This window comes from Stenella coeruleoalba (assembly GCF_951394435.1).
Source record: "Stenella coeruleoalba genome assembly, chromosome: 21".
NCBI lineage: Eukaryota > Metazoa > Chordata > Mammalia > Artiodactyla > Delphinidae > Stenella > Stenella coeruleoalba.
In genome coordinates this window covers 7,816,840-7,829,599 of record NC_137167.1, presented here as the reverse complement: position 1 = coordinate 7,829,599, position 12,760 = coordinate 7,816,840, and the positions used below count along the sequence as shown (strand labels likewise).

Below are 12,760 nucleotides of genomic sequence, written 5' to 3'. Positions count from 1 at the left end.
ATCAAATACTTATTGCAGGCTGATTTGATAATAAGTTGTATTTGTCTAAAATTATGTCTGCTAACTGTCATAATGGTCTGCATTTTCCCCGTGTTAATGAAGGAATAAAAATCTAAATACGTGCATGACTGGAGAAAAGGATGGGACTTGAAACTGGGATTAGAATAATTCCTAAATGGTCTGGCTTTCATTGCATTAAAATTAAAAAAAAGGAAGTGAGAGAGAAATTGAGCAGAGTGTCCTCCTCCTGGGCCTGGGACTGTCCAGGGAGGTGCTAAGCTGGTTTCCTATGAGATGGAACTTCCTCATTGTCTCTTATCTAGAAATTATTATAAATGGTGCCGTCAGCCTCATTGGGCCAGTAAGACATTTTCAGCTATAAATGATTTTAAAGAAGATAGAACTGAAGAGCAGATCCAGTGCAAATGATAATGGTCACCATCAAATGAGACACAGGACTCACGTCTTATTATTTCCAAAGCAATATCATAGCCACTATGGAAAGATGGCTCAAATGCTCCTGGAATATCTGGGTATGAGATGGGGGATGATGACTTATGTGACAGATGCTTCTGAAGGTGAGGCTGCTTTCTCAGAACTTGGGGTGTTTGGGACTGGGTAGAGGCAAAGGAAGACTGAAAAGTGGGGTGACTCTAACACAACAGGGCAGAGCAGTGAGGGTATGAGGCCACGTACCAGGCACATATTGGGAACTTCATATCTGATGGATGAAAAGGGAAAGAGAGAAAAAAAGCAGAAGGGAGAGAGGAGGCAGGATACATATGGGGGAAGGGAAAGAGTGAAAGAACAGAGGAAACTGGACTAACCACAGCGGACCATCGTGCTTTCTGGGAGCAGCTCTGAATGGCCGGTCCTGAGACCAGCTACCCAAGCATAATGTGTGAAGAGTTTGAAAATTTCAGACTCATGGGCTCTGAACTCAATCAACCCCCCCTCCCCAAATCCTTCTTATTAGGCTTAAAATGGTACCCAAGATAATGCATTTTTAAAATGCTCCTCAAGACACTCTCCGTGCGAATACCTGGCCAGAGAGGGCCAAAGCTATGGAGGCTGTCAGGATGGGAAAGGAGACAACCATGCCAGCAGGTCTGATATGTGCATCTGTAAGAGTGCGTGTGGCCAAAGAAGAGGAGTCCAAGGAGCAGCTAGTGAAACCAAAGCAGCTCCCCATATATACTGCGCCACCTCTCCAGTCTAAATATGTTGAAGAACAGCCTGGTGACTTACAAATGGGCTTTGCATCCATTCGCACTACAACTGGTCATTATATTGGCTGGTGCAAGGATGTTTATGTCTTTGTGAAAAATGGGATAATGGATACAGCACAATTTGGAAAAGATGCATATGTCTATCTGAAGAATCCACCTCGAGACTTTCTTCCGAAAATTGGAGTGATTACAGTTTCAGGATTGGCAGCCTTCATTTCAGCGAGAAAAGGTTCTAGGTTTAAGAGAATTGCTTATCCACTGGGACTGGCCACTTTAGGAGCAACTGTTCTCTACCCTGTTCAATCAGTAATGATTGCAAAGGTAACTGGGAAAAAGGCATGTGCTATAAGCCAGCAAATTTATGAAGCAGTTCAATCATTGTGGACAAAAAACAACAAAAAGGAGTCATTTCCTGAACCAAAAGAAAAAGCTAAGCTAGGAAGCTCTGATGAAATAGAAATACCTGCAAAAACAACTCACAACCTTTGTGCCTTGCCAACAGAACTCAGCTCTGAAACAAAGACCAAACCAGAATCCACCTCAGGTGCTACACAGTTTATGCCTGACCCCAAGCTCATGGATCACGGGCCGTTCCATCCGGAGATGTAGGTATGTACGGCACTAGAAGCTGAAATAGCCTGCACAGAGAACTACAAGATGTGTGAAGTTGCAAATAATGATGAAAAAAAATCATGTAATGGGTAACTGTGATGCATAGAGTATAATTTAAACCAAATTTTTCCCTTATATCTTTGAATGTACAGTTAGACAAATCACATAAGTGATTAAAACACAAACTGAATACAATCCAAACAATATTAAATGGTAGATGAAGACACAGAGGTAGAAGTATTAGGATGCATTTGGTGACTTTTAAGGGTATTTATAAAAATAAATAAATAAATATATGAACACAGATGAGACTAAAATCTGAAAAAATATGTATGTGTATCTATAAATATGTATACATTTGCACATATATATTTGCTTTAGCTTTTCTGAATTAATGTCAGCTAAATTAGAATAGTGTGTGGAAGGATGTGTTCCCTCCTCCTCTTTGTTTTTCATTTCCCAGAGCTGGAATAAAATATCCATATTTTATGACAAAAAGAAAGAAAAGAAAAGAAAATGCTCCTCAGGTGACACTGCTCTACGGTCAAATTTGGAGAGGCAAAGGGAATATTTGTATGCTTGGGTAGTCACAAAATATGACTCAGGCCACTTCGGATGACAAAAAAATGACATCATTATGAAGACAAGTCTAAGGGGTTATATATACATACGTTAAGCAAGAGGAAAATGCCATTTAGAAAAGAAAGTATTGAGGGGATGCTGGTCACTCAGCCTCTCTGGACTCTTCTGATTATGCAAAAGTAACAGAAGCCTAATGATTAAGGGAAATCCCACCCAGAAAACTTCCACGATATTCTCTTTGATGCCTCAGAAGAGAATGGAGATCCTGAGATGGAGAGCAGGAGAGGAAATGGGACCTTTCTAGAGCAATGGTAAAAGCCGTCCCAACCACTGGCAGGACCAAGGTATTTCTGAAAACTTTTCTATGGCAAGAAGGCTGAACAAACACATGAAAGAATGCTCAACATCATTAATCATTAGAGAAATGCAAATCAAAACTACAATGAGATATCATCTCACACCAGTCAGAATGGCCATCATCAAAAAATCTAGAAACAATAAATGCTGGAGAGGGTGTGGAGAAAAGGGAACACTCTTGCACTGCTGGTGGGAATGTGAATTGGTTCAGCCACTATGGAGAACAGTATGGAGGTTCCTTAAAAAACTACAAATAGAACTACCATATGACCCAGCAATCCCACTACTGGGCATATACCCTGAGAAAACCAAAATTCAAAAAGAGTCATGTACCAAAATGTTCATTGCAGCTCTATTTACAATAGCCCGGAGATGGAAACCACCTAAGTGCCCATCATCAGATGAATGGATAAAGAAGATGTGGCACATATATACAATGGAATATTACTCAGCCATAAAAAGAAACGAAATTGAGCTATTTGTAATGAGGTGGATAGACCTAGAGTCTGTCATACAGAGTGAAGTAAGTCAGAAAGAAAAAGACAAATACCGTATGCTAACACATATATATGGAATTTAAGAAAAAAATGTCATGAAGAACCTAGGGGTAAAGCAGGAATAAAGACGCAGACCTCTTAGAGAACGGACTTGAGGTTATGGGGAGGGAGAAGGGTGAGCTGTGACAGGGCAAGAGAGAGTCATGGGCATATACACAGTAACAAACGCAGTAAGGTAGACAGCTAGTGGGAAGCAGCCGCATGGCACAGGGATATTGGCTCGGTGCTTTGTGACAGCCTGGAGGGGTGGGATGGGGAGGGTGGGAGGGAGGGAGACGCAACAGGGAAGACATATGGGAACATATGTTTATGTATGACTGATTCACTTTGTTATACAGCAGAAACTAACACACCATTGTAAAGCAATTATACCCCAATAAAGATGTTAAAAAAAAAAAAAAAAAGAAGGCTGAAAACATGGCTTCACGTTACATGTGCATCTGTACTATCCAGCAGAGCTCTCCATTACACCCCAAATATCACCAAGTCTATTACACACAATCGCATTGGCTTAGTGATGTTTGATGAATCAAGAAGGAAGGTGTGTCCATACATGAGGAAAGGTCCTGTAGGGAAGGGACAGCAGAGGTGGGGACTGAAAAAGAATATGGAATATAATCTGAAAGAAAACATATATAGATGTATAACTGAGTCGCTTTGCTGTACACCTGAAACTAACACAACAGGGTATGTCAATTATACTGCAATTAAGAAAAAATAAAAAGAGAGAGAGAGAGAGAAAGTAGAGGCCCGTGATTCATTCCAGAGCAGGAACTTGGTGCAAAAAGTGACTGGACAAATCAAGCCTTACCCTGCACTTCTTTTTAATCCTGGAAACTTCTGGATTCTTCAAAAAAATATTTGGAAGGTATTGGAATTCCCACAGGTAGGCTTCTATTATCTTCAGACAAAGGATTTGTACAATAAAAGCATTTTTACTTCTTCTGCTCAAAATTCTTTTCACGTGGTGACTGCAGTGGGTTAGAGATATAGCTGAGAGAACTAGCCTCTGTATTTCCTGTGTTTCTTCTCTTTCTGAGGTGTTTCATTTGTCACCTCTTCTTTCCTCATAATTGACTCAAAATCTCTTCTTTTCTGATCTTTCTTAAAGGCAAGTAAAAAAAATGGTAATATGTGAATCTAGTATTTCCCTTTAATGACTATTTATACCTATCCTAACCACATTCACTCATTTTTAATATTTGACAGAGGGGAAAATCACTGCCAGTATTCATATTTCCCTCTCTCTAATTTTAGCCCTAGGCACTGAATTATTAATGCATAAATGAACAATGCAGTTTGCATCACCCACCACAGAGAAAGATGTTAAAATTCTTAATGGGCCTTAGGAACACCATTGACTTAACTTATTGTATTTCTTGAGACAAGCCCATAACTTCAACTTTATTGTTTCCCTTGTATAGTAATTTGTACAAAACCGAACCCCAGATATCTTGAAATAAGAAAAAGTATCTTAGAATATTGGAGTGAAAAGCAACTTCCAAAATTATTTAGTAAAAGTCCTTTTGTTTTTGAGACATAGAATTAGATGCTTATAGATATGAAGAAATTTGGCTAAGGTTATATATTTCTTTGGTGTCATGTCTCAAATCAGCATACATAAATTTCATTCACTCACTGATAAATATTTGTTAAAGAAATTCCATGTGCCAGGCTCTTTCTGAACATTGATTTTTTTTTTTTTTTAGAAAAATGAAAAGATATAATCCCTGGCTCATGTTTCTTTCTAGAGAGGAGACCAATATGCAAAGAATTACACTTTCAGAAATGCAGTTTTTAATAATATGAATTCCAGTAATTTAATTGACCAGGGGATGCATGAAGAGTGGGACAGGATGATGACTTACTCTCATCCCAAACCTCTTTGGGGTGCTAGTGTTAGTAATTTGTAAGTATACACTTCTGTTTCAAATATAATACCACGCTCCAAAGACCATCCTGATAGTATGTTGATGGCATCGTGACTCACTTCAAAGTGATACAGGGACTTGGCAATAGTTGCATTTCCAAGGTCACGAAGGTGTCCGTTTGACCTCAGTCCAAGAGCAAAAAGTTCAAAGGAAACATGGTCCCCGGGGTCCTGAGCCTGGAAACTCCGCAGGTTGGTAAAGATGGAATGAGAGGATAGGAAGTCAAAATCAACTTTGGAAACACCAGGCAGGGTAGGACTACACTGAAATCACCATCAAGTTACTGAGGAACTCATATCCTAAAGCCGGGAGGGAAATGAGAACCCCAGCCATGCTCCTATGGAGCCAGTCCGCGAATCCGGTGCCTCAGTCTCTCTCCTGAAACCTGGATTCCTCCGGCACATCACGATAGTTCCGCAGTGCCTGGCAGCTGTGTGCACCTCTTAAATCAAACCGCCTGGAATCTGCCCCAGCAGGCTCTCTTCTACTCCACAGTAGCCTCATTGTCTGGAGGGGACCTGCTGTGCACTGACAGAGCCTCTGAAAACATAGCTCTCCTTCCCCAGTTTCATCATGAAATCATAATGCAGTAAACCTCAGGCCAAAAACCTATTAGTACCCAAGAGGGGTTCTAGGAAAGAGCTTTTCTGATGTAAAGTCAAGTTTCATCTGTCAGGAGTGGAACAATGGAAAGGCACTGGTCCAGAGTCATGGCAAAGCATAAGGAGTCACTCTCCCACTGTGAGGACACAGGGACCTTGATGGTGACCATCTGGTCAACTTCTAGGAGGCATTCAGCCATAGAGTCCTAGCTCCTCGCCCCTGTGCCAGAGCACAGATGGTCTAAGGTTTCAGGATGTTTCTTGAGGTTGTAGATCGCTTTAGCCCAAAGGTCATGTTCAACAAATCTCATGTGCAAAGGAGTGTTGGGATAACTGTCATGGTCAGAGTAAGAAGTCAGTGTGAGAATGAAGTTATCTACTTCTCTCCTCCATTAAAAGCCATCTTTCCTCGAACGATTAAGATCTGGAGAAGCAAAAGAAGATGTATGTTACAGGATACATGTTCTGTTATGTGTGGGACCACACGCTAGCACCCCAAAGTGGTTCATTGCCCTTTTCCAATTAGTGTTAGAAGACCCTACAACTCCACTTTCAAAATAATTAAAGGTTAACTTTGCTCGTTTCACATGGATGCCTTTTAGGAGCTCTGAGACACTCGATTGGCTTCCCCAGACACAGACCATCTCTTGGACAGAGGAATGTTCCCACAAGTAAATATCATGCCTACTTCATTAAAGTCCACACATCTGATAGTAGCTGCAGGGCTTCTGCATGCTTGTGGCCTTAGACTAGGACACAGGGTGTCTTGCTTTCTCTCCTTAGATATCATCTATTCCCGCTCTATCATTTTACAAACAAGGAAACTGAAGCTAAGAGGAATGATCTGACTTCACAGATGGCAGAGACCGAGCTAGAAAAACACTCCAGACCTCCAGACCCCTGGTCCAAAGTTTTTCATGTATGACAGTGATTCATTTAGGGGCATGATTGGATCACTGACTGACTCCGTTTTCAACAGCATTGGTAAAAAGCTTAACAAAGAGGGAGATGAACAATGTAGAAAAGTGTTGATAAATAGCATTCTACCCACAGTTTAATTTAGAATAAATGTATCGAGGTCTTGCACACCCTCCACGGGATCGGCCTGTTCCAGGGGAAGGACAGGGAGTGGGGAAGCAGGGTTATGTGAGTGTATGTTCATGCACAGGCTGGGGAAAGAGTGGGCAGAATGGGAGACAGACCAAAACCACAAGAGGGGCCTTTCCTCATAGATTCTGCTTTTCTCAGCCTCCCACAGAGCCTAACAGGCAGAGAGAAGGCCCGTGCCTTTGCTGCGTGTTTACTTTCCACTGAACTGTTTTACTGCTTCCTGTTTTCCTCCCCCTCTATTTATTCAGGTTAGGCCCATGCTTGGGAGATGAGGGTGGGAGGAAATCCAGAGCCATGTGCTGGGGCCTCGGTGCCTCCCCTGAGACTTCCAGGGCTGAGTGGGACGTCTTCCTGTTTGCCAAGCTTTCCACGGATGCTGTAAAGTAGGGAGCGGCTAGATCCAAACGTGTGCTTAACTGTGCTCTCCTCAAGCTCTTGTACCTGTTCATTTTGATGAGTGAGTGGCTTTAACAAAGGTGGTGCAAGGGGAAACATTTTAAAACCTAGCCTGGGAAGGATGCCTCATTGAGACGTCCTGACCACTGACGAAGCAGGAAGATCTCTACATGAGCCTGCTCTTAAGTTGCACAAGATGCTTCCAGGTCTCCATGAGCACAGACCCAGTCTTTTCTGCCTCTAGGAGAATAACCAGGGTACCTTCTTGTGGCCGTAGAGTTTGGAGAGAAACATATCAGTACTGAGTACCTTTCTTACGCCAAGCTCTGTTCTAAACATGTTCACATGTATTACCTCATTTTATTCTCACAGAAAGTCTAGAAGACACGAACTCCGTTGATGTTCAGAATCCATGCTTGAATTAGTGTGCTTGTCTGTGCATTCACCAATAAAATGCCATCCTTCCAGAGTGAGTGACATGACGAGAAAGTGTGATTGAGTCAGTGGATCCAGCATTAGCCACGTACCTAGAGAGGCGACCTAAAGCAAGTCAGGTAATCTCTCTTTATGTCAATTTCCTGAGCAAATAATAAGAATAATAACAATGACCTGGATCTACCTCATGGGGTGGTCTTGAGAACCAAATGAAATATTCTAAATGCAAATGTTCAGTAAAACATAGAACATTAAGCAAATTTTAATTATTAGGAGAAGAGTTTTTTGGTTTTATTCCAACAGATATGAGGATATTAGAAATGGATGAACTACATATAAGCTCTACTCTTCAAGTCCATGTAGTAGAATCAAAGGCTAATTTTGTCCTGACATGAATACAAATGTAATCTTCTATGGTCAGCTTCTCATGAACCCCTTGATTCTTTACCTCAGTGGATCTCAACCCAATTATATCTAATGTCCTTTTTATATTAAGTATTTTAAACAACTCCATTTGTTATTCTAAAGCGAAATCCATAAATAATATAACCTACCTATAGACATAACTTTAAAAATCATATGACCTCCTGCTTGTAATAATGGAAAGGGGAAATCCAAGGAGAGGGTCTCAATATGTAATACTCAAGCATGACTAGAACATAGCAGGTAATACTCAGATACCTGCTCTTCTACAGGTAATCACCAGAAGGTACTGACCATGAATGTGGACTGATATGGGAACATTTTACTGTGATTCAAACAATGCAATGGCATTGCTGTTACTGATGTATTTTCTAAAACGATGAACAACTTTTGGTGAAGTTCCAAATACAATAAAGTACTGCTTTCTGTCAATTTACAGAACTGATGCTTTACTGAAAACTTCAGTGAGTTTTAAAACAGGGTAAAAATGTGTTCTAGTGTTTTATAGACTACAGACTCCCAAGTTTACTGATTTAGGCTCAGATAATTCTAAACAGGGTTTTCACCCAACTATACGTCCAGTGGGGCATCTGAAAATTATGTGTGAAACATGATAATTCTTTGATGTGTGGGGTTGTCCCGTGCATTGCAGGAGGCCTTGTTGTCCTTGGCCCCGTCCATCAAATCCCAATTATTATGATGATGAAAAACACACACTGATGAATTCCTGGCTACACCAGGGGCGGCAGTGCCTCCACTTCCCCACCAGTACTGGGAACCTGTGCTTTGCAAGCTTCCTCACCCTACAGGGGCTAACCATGCCAGAGGACAACTCTCTTCCCAGATTATCCAAGATCTCTCTCCTTTGTTCTTTCTCTATCTCTTATAATCTGATGCTTCAACTTAACTAAGCATACCTTTCTCTGTTGAATTAAATTGTTAACCGGGCTCTCTGTGAATTATTTGCTTCCAACCTAGAGCCCTAGGGATGTTCTTGGAGTAGTGGGAAAGCCATGGAACTGGTTCTTAGAACCAGAAAGTAACATGGAAGTCATTTAGATCAACTCTATATACGATCAAGCTGAAGCTTACATATGTGCAGTGGTCCCACAACCAATGCGTGGTAGAGTCAGGACGAGAACCTGAGTCTCTCTCACTATCCCTATACCATCCTCCATAGGTCACATACAAGACACCCCTGTTAGGAATGTCTGAGACTTCCCGAGTTCAAGGTAGGATTGGAGAGACAAGAAATGTCAATGAAAAACAAGGATTCAGTTTAACGAAGCTTATGTCTTGTATTCCAGTTTTGTTCAAGACATCGTGCTCCATGTTTCAGGACGTACAGAAAGCAGCCATGGCTTTAGCCTACACTTCCTCTCAAGCACGTGGTCTGGTAATGAGCTAAGACCTTATTATAATACAAGATAAAGTGAAAAATGTGCCTTACAAAGAGGTGCAAATGCTTTAGAAGGGGGAAGGAAGTCAGGGAAGACTTCACGGTTGCATTTGAAATGGGTCTTGAAGGAATAGTGGGACTTTGTCAGGTGAAAGTGTGATGGCACAGAAGAAAAATCTTAGGGAAATTCATAGACCCAGAGGGGAAAAGAAGCCCATGTGGGCTTTAGGAGCAAACAGTTGCATTTAGAACACAAGGGATTTCTAAGGAAGTTAAACTGGGCAAGTTCTCTTGGGGCTAAAGTTGGGAATTTCTTGAAACTCAAGCTCAAACCTGCTCTTAAGTCAGTGGGTAATGGGTGCATTATATTCCGATTGTCAGTTTATTTGACTGTCCTTACAAAACTGTATACGCTCTCAGTGTCAGAGCTGCTCGGCCTCACCTATATCTCTGCTTCTTTTTTTCTTTTAGCAAGTATCAATAGACTACGTTACCCAGCCCCACGCAGCTCTGTCTGTGAAATGCAGATGGAAATGTGGATAGAAGCGATGTGTACCACTTCCAAGCCTGGCCTCTGAGCCGTCTCCTGCACCATTTCATGTGCTCCCTTTTCTGCTGACCAAGTACAGAGGATCCGGGAGAGGTCTCCAGAGCTCTCTCTAAAAGATGATGGAGGCACTGGATGGAAGAGCTGGACATCAAAGGTATGTGTGAAACAGCCCACCCTTCCTCCTGCCTCATATCTGCATGAAACTGTGACTCCACCATGTTGGACCACTGACATTTTAAATGTGTACATTTTAGCTATTATCTAATAACTCTATATACAAACACTGTGTCTTATTTTATCCATCTGTAAGGCTTTGTGCAAAGAAAGAACTCAATCAATTTTAGAATTGAACAAATGATTGAGTGAATGATTGAATTAATGAATTGAGTCATGAACACAGTTGACTTTAGAAAGTAACGTACAAACAATAGTATAAAGATAGGATGTTTTGGAAGGAAAAGAATCTGGAAGTGATGACATAGGCAGGTATTATGACAGTCCAAGAAGATGAGACCCTGAATCAAATTAGAGGCAGTGGAAGTGTAAAGAAGGAGAAAGAGATGAAAGACATCCTGGGTAGAGACTCTAAGGAAAATGATAACTGATTAGATGCAGTGATTATAGGAAAAAGAAATTTCGACATTGACTCTGAAGTTTTGAGTCTATGAAAAACGGAGAAGAGTGGTACCATGAGTAGAAATGTGGAAGAAAGAAGGGAGTTGGAGGAAGGTGGGCTGGTGCTTGGGATATGAGGACTCAACACAGATGATGCTCAGGTCAGATGGTAACTGGACACATGAAGTTTGTGCCCAACAGATAACTGGAGATGTGCACCTGATCTTCAGCCTGGAGCTAGACATGGCGTGAACGACATGGATATGCAAGGAGAATTAGACCACCTAGAGGGAGAGGAGAGCACAGAAAGTAAAAGTCAACAGGCAGAGCCTAACGAATAGCTCACAAGGATGGGGTGAAAAGAAAAGGAGGAGATACCAAATGAATCTTTTAAAGGAGGAGGAGGAGAGGAATTAAGGGAGGAGACAGAATTGGGCAGATCTCTGGAAGCTACAGAGGAGAAATTCTCATCAAGCCTGGCTGAGTAGCATGACGACTGCGCTGGGAAGACTTGTGGGATCACAGGCTTAGAGATGGTAGGAAAGGATGCAGTTAAGAGCACAGGTAGAGAGACTCACTGGAATGAGGAAAAAGGGCAGACCTCCCTGCCTGTGAGAAGAATGAAGAAAGAGGTGGTGAATAAAACAACACAGAAGAAGCAGAGGTGCTGAGCATAGAGGCGAGACCTTGAAGGAACTCAGGTAGGGGAGACTTGTCTTCAGGAGAGTGAAAGGAAAGGCAATCCACTGAGAGGGAAAGAGGCTGAGAAGGGGCTGGGGGCCTGAGAGGGGAGGGTGTTTGTGAGAAGTACTACCCAGAATGCAATAGGAACCCAATGAGTAATGAATGATGGGCAAGAGCCCAACGAGAATTAAGAGTCGCTTTAATGAAATGAAGGGGTCAGAAAGGTAAAAGCAGGGAGGAGCTTATGGTCTTGGCAAATGTTACGAGTTCAAGATCTAAGTAGTGGAGGAATTCTCAGTGATGATGATAATAATAATAATAATTCCAGCTAACGTTGATTGTGGTGTTAAAGTGTCAGATAATATGCTAGGCAATTTCTGTGTACGATCTCATTAAACCTCTGTAACAGCCCGGTCAGTAAGGTATTATTATTATCCCATTTCACAGATGAATACATTAAAGCTGCAGATGGCTGTAGATTTGCTCCCAGGCACACAAGTGACAGGCCCAGAATTCAAACCTAGTCCCATTAGCTTCAGAGAACTTAATGCCAAGCTGCCCACGGCGATCTTTACTGTCACCCAGCTGAGCAGCTCCGCGGAGGTGAGAGCGAGCTCCCGAGGATGTGGAACTTGAATTGTGCCTGAGTAGAGTTGGGAGGATGATGGGTTTTCATGTTGGAATCCCTCGGATTTGAGCAAGAAAAGGAAGCCTGTGAGCCAGGTTAAGGAAAGAAAGTGTTACAGATTCTGGTGTGTGAATCTCAACTTGGCAAGGTCGTTGGATAAAGGTCACGAAAGGATGGTTGGGGGCAGTGGCGGGAAGCACAGGCTTGCCAACCCACCTTCTGTTCAGTTCAGGAAAAGGAAGGAGAGAAGGATACGCTAGAGATGGTTACAAGATAAATGGAGTCTTCAGACAAAAGCCAGAGGTTGCTTAATGCTAGGAAATGGAATGATGAACAAAAAATTTTGGGGGGAGATCTGTGAGGTTTTTTTGTTGTTTGTTTTTAATATACAGAGTCCCAAGGGATAGGGTGCATAGTTTCAAGTCAGATATCAGACGAGAGTTTAGGGCTCTCTGGAAAGAGATAGAAGTATGGGCTAGGGTGGAAGAAGGATGAAATTTGGGATTTAAGACTATCACTTTAATGGCCAGGGTTTGGAAAGAAGAGATCCATAATAATGGAAGAGGAATGACAATTAGGCAGGAAACCAATTAAGGCAGGAACTGTTGGTTTTGCGCGATGACCACGAGGGGGAGCTCCAGCCTATTCCT

At 41.9% G+C, this 12,760-nt stretch overlaps 1 protein-coding gene across 1 annotated transcript; it reads left to right on the top strand.

The window, feature by feature from the left end:
• The first annotated feature begins 945 nt into the window (after nt 1-945).
• Nucleotides 946-2,127, top strand: APOOL (apolipoprotein O like). The gene has a single exon (XM_079909198.1). The coding sequence runs from the start codon at nt 1,065-1,067 to the stop codon at nt 1,836-1,838; it is 774 nt and encodes a 257-aa protein (XP_079765324.1). The 5' UTR covers nt 946-1,064; the 3' UTR covers nt 1,839-2,127.
• The last annotated feature ends 10,633 nt before the right edge of the window (nt 2,128-12,760 follow it).